Below are 17,285 nucleotides of genomic sequence, written 5' to 3' on the forward strand. Positions count from 1 at the left end.
ACCAAACATTACAAAACATTTATTAAAGTATATTTTTAAAGACACTTAAAAAAAAGAGTATATTTTTAAAGAAAAGAAAAAAAACTGTCATCAATTAAACTTCAAAAACTTATTGAAAATTTGCTATTATCAGAAAGCTACTTCTCGATCTTCTCGGTTGTTCTCCTTTCATCCTCTGCACCGTTCTTCTCCTCTTCCCCTCTCCGACCACCGTCAGTCATCTGCCGGTGTGAGTCCAATCATGATCAACCGTCTACCGCTGTATGTACTTTTATTTCTCTGTTTCTCGATCTATCTGAAATACAAGAATTAGTATGGATTTTATAGTTTCTTCCATCGGTTTCTTCAATCTGTTTCTTCAATTGAATTTGGGATTTAGATATTGATGATGATTATGAATTGTTTCGTCAATTTGTTTATAACAAGTACAACTTAGGGTTTACAAAAAATGATGATGCCCTTTCAATAAGCATTTTCCCCTGTCGCTATCAACAACCTCAATTCGTCAAATCTTCGTCCAAATTTACATTCCCTTAACATAAGAGTGAGTTGTTTGGTGTAGGTTGTGTTTATATGCTTAGTTATTGTTTGGGGTTGTTTTAACCAATTTCTAAACGAGATAAGCTTGTATCTTAAAAGATTAGGGTGTTTATTCTTGATCTTAATTTAGTGATTGTTAAAAAAAAAACTCATATATGACAAGAGGCTTTACGATGCACTTTGTTTGTCCATTACCATTTCTCCACTCTGTTATATGTTCCTTTGGCTACTTAGGATTTACATTATTTTGCACTCCCTTTATGTTCCACTTTGTCCCCCAGAGATGTAACCCAATTGATACATCCCGAGGACGAGGAGGATCACATTGAAGGGCATCGTGATCAAACTCTTAGAGGTGCTCAAAGATTATTGGAGCACTACAACAGTGGAAAGGTGATTATAGCCTTGTTTTTTCCCCCTAGAAGTCCTTGTTTTTTCCGCTTTTAGTCTTCTATTGTTTGTGTTTTTGTTGTCTTTTGTTAACCATGCATAATTTACAGGGTACCAACTATGAGCTTGTAGAAGCGTTGAGAAGTGGTGCCATAATGATGCCTGATGGTATTGCGCTCCATTGCAATTTCACAGCTAAACCAGCCAATCAGGATTCCGGTTCTTCCATTAAGCTCTTCTTTGGCGAGATGCTCATTGGTCCAGACGATGTTGATAAAGTCACTTATTGTGATATATTAAATGGTGGAGTTTCTTTTCTCTTTAAGAAAATGATTAAGAGAACAAATTGTTTGACTTCTTATTCTTCACTCAACAAGAATCATAATATATATCTATTTATAATTGGAATGAAATGGTCCGAGTTATTCCACATACGACCTTTTTTATCGTCATTAATTGTGAATAATTTCTAATGTCCGTAGGTAAATCTCATGGCTCCAAGGATTGCGGAGAAAACGCCGACATTAAGCATCCCCCTGCTGAACTTTTAACGCGCAGTTATTATGATGTTTCCGATACTATACGTAATCGCTCACATACTCGCTTGGGTGGCAGTTCAGTCATTTGTTTTACTTATTTAATGTTACGTTGATTTTGATCTTGAATTTTTGGTTGAATTCTCAGGTGAGATGTCGCCAAAGAGATGTGCAACTGTGCCTCTTAATTCTGCAAAGAAGCAAAAAACTTTGGAATATGGGTAATGATGTTATAAAAACAAGTTAAATGGAATTTTATTGCTTTTTGTATTTTTTTCTTTTAGTAAATCAATTGTGGAGCAAGGTTACGTAAGGGATGACCTCAAATATTCTCAATATTTAATTTATGTTACCTATGATGTTTCATGAAATTATTATTGTGGATTTGTTGTTTTCTTTCTGTCTCAATTACTTGCTATCACATTTTTGCTTTATGACTTTTGGCTTCTTAGTAGTTCAAATTTGGACAATGAATTCGAGTTTGATGCAATGGAATATCCTCAATCTCCGGTTTGTCCTCCCTACGAGTAAGCTTCATCATCACTTCTATTGTCATGCTTTCAGTAGTCTCCACAAAGTGTGGTTACCTGTTTTATTGACAATAATCTAGTTTATCATGGACTGATTGATATGCATAAGTTGTAGCTTCATGTTTTCTGGCTAGATTGATTAATGTGCACAATGCATCTAGAGTTCAAATTTGGACAATGAATTCGAGTTTGATGCAATGGAATATGTTGGAATCTCTGTTTTCATAACGACATTTTTTTTTGCTGCACTAATTAATCTCGTTGCTGTTCCACTTTTCCCTATGGTTCATCAATCAATTTTATCACCCAAATTTGACATAGATTTTTGTCTTTTTTCCGATTGTTCATTTTATATAACATGTTGTGTATTCTGCCCTTGCGTTTATTTTTCTTATATTAATGTAATTTAGCTTTACCTAACTATGACACTTACATTCTCTTCAGCCGTGGACTAAATTAAGATTACACTCTTAGTCCTTTGCAATTATGCATGATATTACTTGTATGAGACTTTTGGAATGCTTTTGATGCTCATTGTTGTCCCTTGCCATTTCTCCTCTGTGTCGTATGTTCCTATGGCTGGAAAGGATTTACATAATTTTGCTTTTCCTTTCTACTCCTCGGCATTCTTGTTCTCCTCTATAGATAACCCTTGCAGAGATAAGGCTTATGTCTATGAAATAAATTCTTGTTATGGAAACCCATGTTTTCTGATTACTGTTTTGCACTCAAAACTCATTTCATGATCAAGGTATCCCGAGGACGAGGAGGATCACATTGAAGGGCATCGTCGTCAAACTCTTAGAGGTGCTCAAAGATTATTGGAGCACTACAACAATGAAAAGGTGATTATAGCCTTGTTTTTTCCCCCCTAGAAGTCCTTGTTTTTTCTGCTTTTAGTCTTCTATTGTTTGTGTTTTTGTTGTCTTTTGTTAACCATGCATAATTTACAGGGTACCAACTATGAGCTTGTAGAAGCGGTGACAAGTGGTGCCATAATGAAGCCTGATGGTATTGCGCTCCATTGCAATTTCACAGCTAAACCAGCCAATCAGGATTCCGATTCTTCCATTAAGCTCTTCTTTGGCGAGATGCTCATTGGTCCAAACGATTTTCATATAGTCACTTATTGTGATATATTAAATGGTGGAGTTTCTTTTCTCTTTAAGAAAATGATTAAGAGAACAAATTGTTTGACTTCTTATTCTTCACTCAACAAGAATCATAATATATATCTATTTATAATTGGAATGAAATGGTCCGAGTTATTCCACATACGACCTTTTTTATCGTCATTAATTGTGAATAATTTCTAATGTCCGTAGGTAAATCTCATGGCTGCAAGGATTGCGGAGAAAACGCCGACATTAAGCATCCCCCTGCTGAACTTTTAACGCGCAGTTATTATGATGTTTCCGATACTATACGTAATCGCTCACATACTCGTTTGGGTGGCAGTTCAGTCATTTGTTTTACTTATTTAATGTTACATTGATTTTGATCTTGAATTTTTGGTTGAATTCTCAGGTGAGATGTCGCCAAAGAGATGTGCAACTGTGCCTATTAATTCTGCGAAGAAGGAAAAAACTTTGGAATATGGGTAATGATGTTATAAAAACAAGTTAAATGGAATTTTATTGCTTTTTGTATTTTTTTCTTTTAGTAAATCAATTGTGGAGCAAGGTTACGTAAGGGATGACCTCAAATATTCTCAATATTTGATTTATGTTACCTATGATGTTTCATGAAATTATTATTGTGGATTAGTTGTTTTCTTTCTGTCTCAATTACTTGCTATCACAATTTTGCTTTATGACTTTTGGCTTCTTAGTAGTTCAAATTTGGACAATGAATTCGAGTTTGATGCAATGGAATATCCTCAATCTCCGGTTTGTCCTCCCTACGAGTAAGCTTCATCATCACTTCTATTGTCATGCTTTCAGTAGTCTCCACAAAGTGTGGTTACCTGTTTTATTGACAATAATCTAGTTTATCATGGACTGATTGATGTGCATAAGTTGTAGCTTCATGTTTTCTGGCTAGATTGATTAATGTGCACAATGCATCTAGAGTTCAAATTTGGACAATGAATTCGAGTTTGATGCAATGGAATATGTTGGAATCTCTGTTTTCATAACGACATTTTTTTTTTGCTGCACTAATTAATCTCGTTGCTGTTCCACTTTTCCCTATGGTTCATCAATCAATTTTATCACCCAAATTTGACATAGATTTTTGTCTTTTTTCCAATTGTTCATTTTATATAACATGTTGTGTATTCTGCCCTTGCGTTTATTTTTCTTATATTAATGTAATTTAGCTTTACCTAACTATGGCACTTACATTCTCTTCAGCCGTGGACTAAATTAAGATTACACTCTTAGTCCTTTGCAATTATGCATGATATTACTTGTATGAGACTTTTGGAATGCTTTTGATGCTCATTGTTGTCCCTTGCCATTTCTCCTCTGTGTCGTATGTTCCTATGGCTGGAAAGGATTTACATAATTTTGCTTTTCCTTTCTACTCCTCGGCATTCTTGTTCTCCTCTATAGATAACCCTTGTAGAGATAAGGCTTATGTCTATGAAATAAATTCTTGTTATGGAAACCCATGTTTTCTGATTACTGTTTTGCACTCAAAACTCATTTCATGATCAAGGTATCCCGAGGACGAGGAGTATCACATTGAAGGGCATCGTCGTCAAACTCTTAGAGGTGCTCAAAGATTATTGGAGCACTACAACAATGAAAAGGTGATTATAGCCTTGTTTTTTCCCCCCTAGAAGTCCTTGTTTTTTCTGCTTTTAGTCTTCTATTGTTTGTGTTTTTGTTGTCTTTTGTTAACCATGCATAATTTACAGGGTACCAACTATGAGCTTGTAGAAGCGTTGACAAGTGGTGCCATAATGAAGCCTGATGGTATTGCGCTCCATTGCAATTTCACAGCTAAACCAGCCAATCAGGATTCCGATTCTTCCATTAAGCTCTTCTTTGGCGAGATGCTCATTGGTCCAAACGATGTTCATATAGTCACTTATTGTGATATATTAAATGGTGGAGTTTCTTTTCTCTTTAAGAAAATGATTAAGAGAACAAATTGTTTGACTTCTTATTCTTCACTCAACAAGAATCATAATATATATCTATTTATAATTGGAATGAAATGGTCCGAGTTATTCCACATACGACCTTTTTTATCGTCATTAATTGTGAATAATTTCTAATGTCCGTAGGTAAATCTCATGGCTGCAAGGAGTGCGGAGAAAACGCCGACATTAAGCATCCCCCTGCTGAACTTTTAACGCGCAGTTATGATGATGTTTCCGATACTATACGTAATCGCTCACATACTCACTTGGGTGGCAGTTGAGTCATTTGTTTTACTTATTTAATGTTACGTTGATTTTGATCTTGAATTTTTGGTTGAATTCTCAGCTGAGATGTCGCCAAAGAGTGGTGGAGCTACGCCTATGGATTCAGTCAAGGAGAAAACTAGGAAAAATGGGTAATGATGTTATTTCACCTCCCCATTTCTTACTTTTGTTTTTGTTTTTCATGGTATTATAATATAATTATGTGTTTTGTATTTGGTCTTTTAGAAAATCAATTTTGGACCAAGGCTACGATACCAATGATTTGGGATATCCTCCATCTCCGGTTTACACGCCCTATTGGTAAGGATCATGTTTCACAAATAAATTATTGTGTAGAAGATTTTTTCTTCTGAATTTAATTACTTAAAATCTCATTCTTGTTTTATCAATGCACATGTCCATGAAAATTGACTCTATTAAGAAGTGGGAAATGATACACGTACATTAAGTGTATGTGGGGATTACCTACACGAACGAATCAATTCACTAGATTTATAATCTAGTAGAAGTATATAATTATTTTAAATTTTATAAAACCGTGTAGTACACGTGTATCTAACTAGTAGGCAATAAAACACGTGCATGTAGGAACCACAAACATCCTTTCTACCTCTTCATGTTTTTTGTTCTGCCTAGCTTTATTATCTAGTAGGTCTTATTTTTGTATTTGGTGAATTGGAATCCTTAGTGTGTTTTATGATACTTGCCGGAGTCTCTATGAGATTGATTGATTAATAAAGAATAAGTTGTACTACTAGACTTTTACTATTATGAAGTCTTATTTTTGTCAATGTCTGTAGACTGTAGGTAAATTCATGAGTCTGGACTTCTTTTGCGCAGCTACGCCATACAGACTACAGAGTGGTGCGTGATATTTTATATTGCATGGACTGATGATTTGACTATAATGTTTACAAACTCTGTGGAACATGTTTGTATTTTCTCAAGTGCTATATCAGAATTGAGAATACACTCCAAGTTAATTGTTTAAAACAAATGTGCAAAATATTTATTATTATTATTATTATTATTATTATTATTATTAGGCAAAATGTAAGGAATTTCAGAAACCAAAAACTTAAGGCTACTTAATACAAACAAACCCAACAAAGTAAAGAAACTTTTTTTTTCTCAAGTTGTGAACCCACACACACTCTGCACACGCTTTATTATGAGTGATTAGGAGTGTGCAATGGGCCTTCGGCCCTTAAAAAATGGGCTTTATATCGGGTGGGTTTTAAATGTGCCTTTTATTTTGAAAATGAATTGGGCTTTATATGGGCTTTAAATGGGCCTTTATTATTTTAAAATTTGCTTAGTTATGATACATTATTATTAATTATAATAGTTTATAATTTAATTATAATGGACAAGTGCAAATAATAAAATTATAGGACATTTATTTTGATTTAAATCGAAAGCGTAATACACATCTCTATAGATGAGTCCTTTCACTCCCAAGTCCAAACCTTCTAAGTGTTTACAAACACCAAAGCTTTACTGCTTGGAACATTGTTATAGAGTCGATATTCATGAATCGCAAACATCCAAATGAACAATTTAGTGCACAACAAAGAGTATGATCCAACAACTTCGAAGTTGCACGACACAAACCTAACAATACCAAGAAGATCGAGTACAATCCCGAATCATTAACTTCCATAAAAAATGGCGTCTAATAATTGAACATTAGAAACCCATTGCCTGGGCACTACAAAATGCCATCAAATCAAAAGCATTGTTCTACTTAACAAGGAAAATAAAAATAACATCTTCTGGCAAAAATTTTATTTGGTAAAAATGAACACATCAGGGTGAACTCAAATGCACCATTGATGCATTGAAATAAACGACACATTTACAAGAACAAGCCCTGATTGGAGATGTCATTAAAACGAAAGTGATTGGAAAATTAATAAAATTAGGATGACTGACCTTGTGAAGGTGATTAAACTCACTAAGTCAATAACAGAGAGTTGTTCAGTCAATGGAAGTTCTGAGGATAGAAAAACATAATCTTTTCCACTTTATGACCTTCTGAAGGACAGCATCATTACAGATCGTGGTAGCAAATGTTGTTGAATAAAGCCCCATTTATTGTAGTATCCTACAAATTATTTAACAACTGAAACTATCAAATCAACAATGATTGTCAAGATTAGAGAGGAATTATTAAAGAAAATCAATGAATCCATGAATATGATGCTTTATCAGCCTTAGTTTGCACCAAAATGAAAAAGGCATGAACAAATTGGTTACTCCAAATATCCTTCCACACCACAAACCAAAAAAACATAAACAATATGGAATGAAAAAATCACAAAATTATCCACTATCAGTTATTAATATCAAAGGATTATGCCAGTACTTAGCGTATTTAAACAAAACCATGAAAATTGTCGGCTTTCAAAGATCGTTATCTCATAGTTGTAGAACCTGAAAAATGAAAGTGCATGAGGATAGCCGATAGTATCACTTATTTCATCTGATTTTTTCTTTCTCCAAAAAATTTCCATACACCTGCATTTTTCTAAAACTAGTTGTGGGGTCAAGTGCTACGCATGCGGTCTCTCAAGTTACACTATTGAATTTTTCATAATGATTTTTTATTTCTGTTAACAATATTACGAATGCATATATAGGTAAAGAATGCAGGTGTGAAGAATGCAAGGGCTAAAGATGTATAGGTAATTGTACACAACAGTATCAATGTAGGGCATGAAAACGTATTGAAGGATTTATACACTTCTATTTTATATAATGCTATTTAATACACTTTCGTGTTACAACTGATGGGTGTTAGACGTCCATTGTTGATGGGTTGCTTGGCTTGTTGAATGGCTACTGTTTGGGCAGCTTTGTTGTCGAGGTTGTTTTACGATGTTGTTGGTTGGTCGAGTCGAGGTCTGCTACCGATGGAATACCGATAGTTGGAATGACGACTAAAATCAGCTTAAAAACTTATTGAAACAACGCAACAAGCAAAAACAACATTATTATAGCAATAGAACACTAAAAGATAGTAGCAATAACTTGGCAGGATTGATTAACTTATGCATAGTTGAATTTTACTGTTCTAGAAGAAATGTTACCTAACAATAGCCCACAGAAAAACAAATAGAGAAATTGAAACACGACATATATAAAATAAGTACAAATGAGACTTATTTATCCTTATTTAAAAGGTCAATTATTTGTATCCTTCTGGCTACTATCATCATGGTTAAAAAGGATTAATAAGTTAAAGTGCATCAGCCATATTCTACTCTACACATAATTCAAAGGTGATGTGAAAATCGAATGAAGTTAAATAAAGTGAGTTAACATAATTAAATGAAGCTCCAAAGCATTAACCACATCACTAAACAGAGTTTCTCAACGAACATTATGAAGCAATCACTCATTCTCAAAGTTGAATATGCTTTTCGAGTAATGTAATTCCTTTTAGTTTTAAGTAATTAATATCCTTTTCCTCTCATACTTCGTTAGTGCGATTTAAGAGAGAATATGACTAATATATAATGTAATGAGCTATTTTATCATTAGAGTCCACTAATAGCCATGTACCTTCTAAGAAAGACTCTAATTTGATCTAAAAGACTTTATCAGTTTTGGGACTGTTTTATCCTCAATCAAAGTTGGCACAATCAAGAGAACAACTGTTGTCATTTAGAGCGTATAATGGTCATCGGAAATGATAGCTCTAATTAAATCAAATAAATTAATTAAATAAATAATTAATTAGAAATATCCCAAGATTGCAAAAAGTTCCTGTTTTGGTATAAGTACAGGTCGCGGCTCGTGACTTTTGTCGCGGCCCGCTACTTTCGCGCTTGTTTTTGCAATGCTCGTTTTATTCGGTATTGTTGGTTATGCAATAACTACCTACGGTTAATATGGTTATATTAACTGAATATATTGGGATGTATTGATTTATGATCGACATTGATTCCTGAATCGATGTTGTGGTTCATGAAGTGACATATTACTTCATGAATGGTTGTATGCTCTTCTATAAATATAGAAGGCATGTGTAAGTTATTGGACACATGAGATTTACATGAGACATACATGTAACTTCTGAATTTCTTATCCTCTCTAACACTTTACATCGAGAACTTGTAATCCTCGTTTGTAATTTTCCGTATCTTCTTCCATTTAAGTTTCTCTTACATCATTCTAAATTCCATGTGCTGGGATTTTAGTTTGATTCTTTGAATCTCAGAACATATTTCCGGTTTATTTCCAAGCACCGTAGTAGGGAGGAAATGATATTTTAGGAAAAAGCATCTCGCCTAGAATTAATATCAAGTTCAAACAAAATCTTCTTGTTACTAGTGTGCTTACGGTTTATTAACTCGTTTCCCTGAGTTCGACACATATAGCTACAAGTACCCCATGTGCTTACGGTTAATTAAAATTTGCACATCATCACACTTACTAGTGTGGCTGATTTAATCACTTTCATATTTTTAATTGTGCTTTAACTACGCTTATTGGTGTGGCTGAGTTGATTATATATTTTTCTAATTGTCCTTTAGCCACGCTTATTAGTGTGGTTGAATATATAAAATTTTAACATTATTAAATTGATTTGTAGCCATGCTTATGAGTAGAGCTATTCAAATGTGACCCGACCCGAAAGTAAACCGACCCGAAAATGTGTTTCTTTTTTAGGTTTATCGAACCGACATAACCCGAACCGAAGTTGTACCCGAACCAGTACATAACCGAAAATGGGAAAATCGAACCCGAGCTGCGACCAATTTTTATAACTGACAAATAACCGTTAACTGATATTACCCGAATCTAATAGTGACCGACCCGAGTCATATCCGAACCTAATCATGCTCGAAACCGAACTCAATCCGGCTAAAACCGACTTAACCCGAAGGAATTTTTAATTGAACTACTGTAAACCTGAACCAATTTTTAACATAGAAGTATAATCGACTCATATTCAATCATCTTATTAGTTAATCTAATAAAATAATAGATATTTTAATAAATTAAATTTTATAAATACATGGCTTCATATATTAGAGTGAATAATTAATGGTCAATGTTTATTTAACTACTTTTAATCAAATTAGATGAAAACTGATAGTTATTTAATTTTAAATTACAGTCAAACAAGTAAAAGTAACAAAGTAATAATCACTAATTGATTTACATTTTAATTATATTGCTTTACGTAAAGGGAATCTCATCATCAATTAAAAAATGACTAACAACTTAATATGATATTAACTCGATCGATATTAATTAGTATTTTATAACCGAATTCTACTTGAAAAGTACCCTAACCCGATCTGTACCTGGTAAAACCGAACCAATTATTAACCGATGACAACCCGAGACCAATTGGCACTCAACTCGAACTTCAACTGACACCGAACCGATGCTAACCTGATAGCTTGAATAATCAATCTTCAACTGAACTGACTAATCGACCCGACCCGAGTGTGACCCGTCGTAACACGCATCCGAAAAATAACCGATTCGAAATCCAACCGAATCTAATTGCAAAAAAGTTTACCACACTTAAATGAGCATGCCGTGTAGGTACATGTAATATTTTTATAGTGTAAAATACTACAAAATCAAATTAGTTGTCGTTTTGTGATAAACCTGCAGCTGCTCTTCCCCCTCACTGCATATCACTTTGTTGGTTATTTTTGTTCACTGGCCGTAGAAAATAGTACGATCGTCTCCTTTTTTGTGTTGATTCTACATTTTTTTAATGGAAGTTGTAGTGCTACTATTCACTAGGATTGTTTTAAAGTAGTATTTGTTTAGTAATACAAAATCTGTTTGGTTTTGAATCTCCAGAATCCAACCTTTAAATATTTTACAGTGAGCCTTTTTCTTGATATTGAAGTATGTGCACTAAATTCCGACCTTGACTTAGGGTTGTGTTTACATTGTTATTGTATGTTGGTGCTTTTAGCTGTTTGTTTGGTTTTGGACGATGAGTAAAAAATGATATTATGCTTACATTGGTTGCTTGTGGAATGTGGATTTGTTGTCTTCCTTTGAGTTTGGATATGATCCTATTCACTACAAAAAAAGTTTTGATTGTTGATGTTTCTTTGTAATTCAAAATTTTGATTTCTATTTCTTTCATTTGCATTTTGAATCCTGTATTTCTGTGGCTATATGCAACTTGTTTTTGTTTTCTGTGGATATATGCATTTTGTTTTCTGTTTAGATTATAGCTTTAGGGGATGGTTATGGGGGTTGTTTGCGGAGGACAACAGGACCGTTTTGTGTTTAGCATCCTATGATGTGATTTAAATGCAGTTTTTTTTAGGTTAGTGATGGAGCTTCCTGTGATATGATTTAATCTGTAGTGATGATTCTTTTTTGTGCGCTATGGTGCATCAAGAGATAGAGAATGTCTGTTCATCTGTTTGTTATAGTCCTCATATAACAAACTTTAATGTGTTTCAACACCCTCTAATTTTGATGAAAATCTAATTTTAAGGAATGTCAAAAAAAAAAAAAAAAACAGAGTATTTCTAAAAGATTAATAATAATCTGTCAAAACTTCTTTAGGTTTTTCAACGGTCTTATCTATCAATGTCTCTGATTACTCACGATTTCCTTTCATTTTCATTTTGCAGTTACTCATCACATTCCCTAAACAAGGAATATGACCACTCTTGAGGTTGAGGGTGCTAGCTCGTCCAAACATCCTGCCCAACAACCTGAAGGTAATGTGTACCTATATAAAATAAAATTACTACTTTTTGTTATTCTTAATTAGTTTTTGTTCTATTAATGCCTTGGAGAAATATATTATTGTGCAAGATATTATAGTTTGAATTTCCCTCTACTCTTAAACTAATCAATTGCAATACTCAAAATTCCTCTTATCAACTTCTATATTAACTACACATCTTACTTTTTGCTCCCTTCTATTCACCCTACTTTTCCCATTTATTTTTGGGCACTATTCACTTATCACTCTTAATTTGTATTTTACTCTTAATCTATAAGTTAAAACATAATCATATGGGATCTTGTTTGATTCTTCTCAATACAAGGATTATTAATATCAACTTTTTATAATTTTTAATTAAGAATAATTTGAGATATTAAGGATTAAAATGTTGCCTCTGCAAGTGTGAAAAACAAAATGGGACAAATAGGGTAAATAAGAGGGAGTATTATTTGAAACGAGGGAATCATTTACTACTTTTGTACTATATTAAATTTGATTATGTTAGTAATTCACATAGATTTTATGTGTTGGATTTTCTTATATTTGGCTGGCTATAATATAAAAGTAGTAATTTTTTGGGATTGTTAATAGCCATTATACTTCAATATATAAAATAATTTAAGTGATGTTCTCATTTCTCCCAAAAACTGAAATAGGTGACCTCTATGAGGTATCGATGAATATGGTGCTCGAATGAGCATAACAATGCTCAAACGAGCACCTTACAAGTCCACCCATTGTTTGCCGATTTGCTCGAGTGAGCTATGGAGTAGCTCGAACTAGCACTGTGCTCTTCATCCCCTTTGCTTGTCTTGCTTGGCTCCATGTATTACAATCCCTTGGAGCCTCTTCTACTTTGTTGGCTAGCATGCCACACCTCCACTATTCCTCCTCTCTTAGCTTCTTTCAAAGCCTCATTTAAAGTGCCAAACTCCAAGTGTCCACAATCTTTTTCACATACATCATCACTCTACAATGTGTCTGACATAGTGTGTGCAATTAGGTGATCAAATTCATCCTCATCATCACAAGAGTTGTGACTTACTCCAATAAAAAATTCTCAAATAAATAAGATGGAAAAGTGGAAACAACAAATAAAAACAGAGGCATTAGTCATTTGTAAATAAAATTAGTACCTACCGGATTGTAGCAATTACCTCTTATTTGGTCATCATTAAGACATTAATCCTTATTATGAGAATTAATGATTCTTTACCTTTGTGGCATTTGAGCTATTATTGCGAAATCTTCAACAACTTGTTTCTTTCTGAGTTTATTACTCTTTATAGTTTGATTGATCAAATCCTTGTTTAATCCTTTCTAATCTCAAACTCCTATTATGAGTTACATGTTTTGTGGTTTATAGTTGTATGGTGGTCTATATTTGAGTGTTTTTCATTGTTTCATACACAATTAATTCATCTCTTTCTGTTTTATTACACAAATATTCCCATTTACTCTTAATTCTTCTTAATCCTTTTGATATAAGTGTCACTTAACAGTTAGATATATTCTTCTAAATACATTAATTTCTTGTAATGGTGTAGTCATCTTCACAATTCTTTGGTCATAATTATTTTACAACAAGAAGTTCAGTAGATGAAAAACAAATTGATTTATCAATATACACTTATGTTGCATCCAAGAATACAACCACATTTTGTTTTTGGAAGGGAAGTCAAGCAATTCACATTCTCTAGAGTCTAGACTTAATTGATTGTGATTGTTTTATTTAACTGTTGTGATGTACTCTAACTGTTGAGTTGAGCTCTTAAATTTTTGAATAGGAACTGGACTTAAATACAACTACATTTGGGAAAAATTTGTCAGTGAGGGTAATCAAATTGTTCAGCCAGCTCTTGATTCACTCCAAGGTATAATTCCTTTAATGCTCAGCCAGCTATTTTCATTAATATTTATTTATGGATATCTATCTCAGTTTCTTTCTAACACAAAAACAAGCTAAGCTTGTCCCTTTCTCTAAGGTTCACACAATTGAAGCATTCATCACTAAAATCAAAGTATTAAAAGAATTAAGGTATTTAGGGAATAATGTGAGTATTTATTAGAGCATAATCGAAAGTGAAATAAAGTTGGTGCAGCAATTATAGATCAAAACACAAGCTAATAAAAAACTGTGTCAAGGACATTAAGGTTAGGGCCAATGGAAAAAGAGCTTTTATATAGGTAGAAGTAGTAATTTAATTACTCATACTAGTACATTGAACAAAGAATTGAAGTAGGTAAACTAGCTATTCTATGAGTGACTAATAACTAGTACTAAAATAAGGGGATGCTTCCCTGTTACAATAAACCTTAAGCTATCTCTAAAATACAACTCTAGTCAACCATGGCTATATCAGCTCTCACATCTCTTTTTTAAGTCCCATATAAAAAAATACAAATATAAATAAAAGCTTTATAGTCATAATTTTTGTTAACAGATTTGTGCAGCTTTCCTGCTACAACAAGGCAAATAGAGTATGACATGCGTATTTGTTGGGCCAAGGCGGGGTATCACATTCGAGATGGACCTCTTTTTCTTCATAAAACTTGGTACAAACAACTTAAGTCAATGTTCCCCAATAAAATTGGATCTTGGAAGCCTTGGGATCTATTAGAACAAGCTTGTGGTTTAGAGGTTAAGAATCCCCATAGATCAATTAGGAGGGGGTGTCCCTTATGGAATGGTACTTATTATTGTCTAAACGAGATACATATAGTTGATGAAGGAGCCATTAATGTTGAATATATGAGGAAATTGTTCAAAAACAATCGTCCAGTAGTTGCGGTGATTGAAATTCGAGCTGACTACCCACGTTACACTGAGAGTCCTTACCTTGGGGTCAATGAAAATGGTCAATTGGAAGAGTTAATGTATCATCCTGATGGTAAGAGAGTCACACATGCTGTAGTTTTAGTTGGGGAGTGTGAAGTTGAAGAAGTAAACATCTACGGCATTGATAAGGGTATCTATTGGATCTATCAAAATGCCTTAGTAGAGGGACAAGGAGTTGGCACCTCAAGTTTTCTTCCAAATGGCATGAGTATATTGCATCCTCGGGTGGTGATAGAAGTGTATTTGGGTATATCATACCCACCAAATGTCCTCGCTCTTCCTGAACATGCTAAGAAAATACTTGATTTTCAAGTTAGGAAGGAGCATAAGTACAAGAATGATTCCAATGCTTTGAAGAACTACCAAAATTTGGAAGAAGAATTAAGATCAACAAAGGTTCAGCTAGAGGAATCAGACAAGAAACTTCGACACGAACAAATGCTCAATCATGCGTTGAAGAGGAACCATGAGAGACAAGTGGAGGCACTAAACACAGAAATAGCAAGATTGAAGAGAAAAGCTGGAGAAAGTTGAAATTGAAGGTAAATAACTTGTATGATCAGAAATACCTTTTTGAAAAAATGTAGTACTCATCTACTTGTGAGCACATTCACAACTAAAAAACTTGTTTGCATTTGGTCGTATATTTCCTGGTATATTCTATTTATACATGTGAAAGCATTAGGAGATATGTGACAACTGGCAACTATTTTTTTAGGTGTTTAATTTCTTGGAGTTAGTCTCCCATTGCCAACCATTTGTTTAGTTTTGATTTTTGATAACTAGATTATTTTTCATATTGCGTGGGATTGTTGCTTAATCATCTCCATGATATATATGTTTTGTTTGTTCTTTCATCAACGATTCTTTGAGCAGCTGATAAGTGCAATTATTTGTACATTCCTGACGAGTTCAGCCTTTGGTTTGTTACAGATTTGTATATGTTGATCTTCAGGCTATTCGTAAAGAAGTGCAATGCCCAATATGTCTTGGTATTTTCACTTTAATACAGTTGCATTTGTTGGTTTGATATTTGTTAACACGTACAAACAGGGATTTACTTCTGCATCAAAACCTTCTCATCACTCTCAAAATATTTCAATAATATGCTCTATGTTGAAGCTTGAACATTTTCTTAAATTCTGTTTTCTCAAATATATATATATATATATATATATATATATATATATATATATATATATATATATATATATATATATATATATATATATATATATATATATATATATATATATATATGCAGTCTTAGAAGTTAATAGTGATGAAAGTAAATCAATTACCAATAAACTAAATATTAATTGATACTAAAATTAAATAAATAAACAAGTTTAATAGATTATTACATTAACTTTTTGTGACTTAGTATTTGTCCATTGGGAACAATCTCCTGTGTCATTGTCAAAGACCCCATGCGTTCGTGTAAATATTTCGTAGGGCGTGGGTCTTTGACCTTTTGATTGTTCCTGAAATAATTTAAAAAAACGACTTAAAACTAACATAAGATAACAAAAAAATTCAATATAATAATACTTTATTTACAAAATACTCACCAAATCCCGCATTGTTTTTGCGTGCGGGATTGAGCCACCTATATGGGTGGCTTCAGCTCTGTCTTTTCCTCCACGTCTGTTGGAGGAATTTCTAGCCGAAACGGCTTTATTATCTGGGCGTTCCCAATCCGCCTTCCATCGCGCCCAGGTCTCATTATCGATGGAAGGAGGTTTAAATTCGGGCTTGCTTTTCAACGTCTTACGCCATTTGAAAAGCATATCCGCATAACGCTTTGCGGCTTTCTCTTCCCACGACCTTCGAACAAAATGTTCAAGACGAGGGTCCCATTTGTATTGTTTCTAAACAAATAAATATTCCATCAAATATATTACTTAAAATAATTTATACATAACAAATTCAAAAAATAAACAACAAAATAATAATTTTACCTTAAACTCATTAAAATAAAAATCTTTGGTGTGTTTTGTCACACCCTTCCAAGTACTACCTTCGGCATCTTGCCTATGATTGAAGGTAGCCCTTATTTTCGATGCGATGGTGTTTCCGGAAATCGGATTAAATCTTACAATAATTAAGAAAATTAGTAAACATTGAAATTTTAATATTGAAAAAATATAAATGATAATAACATGATTAAAATATTTACTTGTTTATTATTGGTAGCCATGGAAGATCCGGACGAGGATCGTCTCCATCATCCTCTTCCATATTTTCAACAGAATCACTTGGAGTATTTTCAGTACTCCCTTGAACTCGGTTATTGTTATCTTCGTCGTTATTATCGTCGTGGCTACTCGACAAATTATTCAAGAAA

General features: G+C 33.4%; 2 protein-coding genes across 3 annotated transcripts; both read left to right on the top strand.

Moving 5' to 3' along the window:
• LOC130806078 (uncharacterized) lies at positions 1–6,414 on the top strand. 2 transcript variants are annotated; one of them, XM_057671004.1, is made up of 17 exons: positions 1–261; positions 822–933; positions 1,041–1,233; positions 1,413–1,514; positions 1,615–1,687; positions 1,919–1,993; positions 2,748–2,841; positions 2,950–3,142; positions 3,322–3,423; positions 3,524–3,596; positions 3,828–3,902; positions 4,658–4,751; positions 4,860–5,052; positions 5,232–5,333; positions 5,434–5,503; positions 5,598–5,672; positions 6,173–6,414. In XM_057671004.1, coding segments are annotated over exons 1-17 (1,647 nt in total). In that variant the 5' UTR covers positions 1–241; the 3' UTR covers positions 6,174–6,414. The 2 variants fall into 2 exon arrangements, with proteins under 2 accessions (XP_057526987.1, XP_057526995.1); XM_057671012.1 differs by lacking the exon at positions 822–933 and having other exon boundaries at positions 49–261.
• Positions 6,415–13,463: 7,049 nt separating this feature from the next.
• Positions 13,464–15,663, top strand: LOC130806093 (uncharacterized). Its single transcript, XM_057671024.1, has 2 exons — positions 13,464–13,973; positions 14,544–15,663. The coding sequence occupies exon 2, from the start codon at positions 14,588–14,590 to the stop codon at positions 15,470–15,472; it is 885 nt and encodes a 294-aa protein (XP_057527007.1). The 5' UTR covers positions 13,464–13,973; positions 14,544–14,587; the 3' UTR covers positions 15,473–15,663.
• The last annotated feature ends 1,622 nt before the right edge of the window (positions 15,664–17,285 follow it).

The sequence above is a fragment of the Amaranthus tricolor genome, chromosome 1 (assembly GCF_026212465.1).
Source record: "Amaranthus tricolor cultivar Red isolate AtriRed21 chromosome 1, ASM2621246v1, whole genome shotgun sequence".
Classification (NCBI taxonomy): Eukaryota; Viridiplantae; Streptophyta; class Magnoliopsida; order Caryophyllales; family Amaranthaceae; genus Amaranthus; species Amaranthus tricolor.

Bases quoted from the DNA above. Each gene is read 5' to 3' on its own strand.
- LOC130806078 (XM_057671004.1), top strand. From the start codon at position 242: ATGATCAACCGTCTACCGCT. The intron at 3,424-3,523 runs GTAATCGCTCAC...TTGAATTCTCAG, and splicing joins TGATGTTTCCGATACTATAC to GTGAGATGTCGCCAAAGAGA. The intron at 5,053-5,231 runs GTGGAGTTTCTT...TAATGTCCGTAG, and splicing joins TTATTGTGATATATTAAATG to GTAAATCTCATGGCTGCAAG.
- LOC130806093 (XM_057671024.1), top strand. From the start codon at position 14,588: ATGCGTATTTGTTGGGCCAAGGCGGGGTATCACATTCGAGATGGACCT.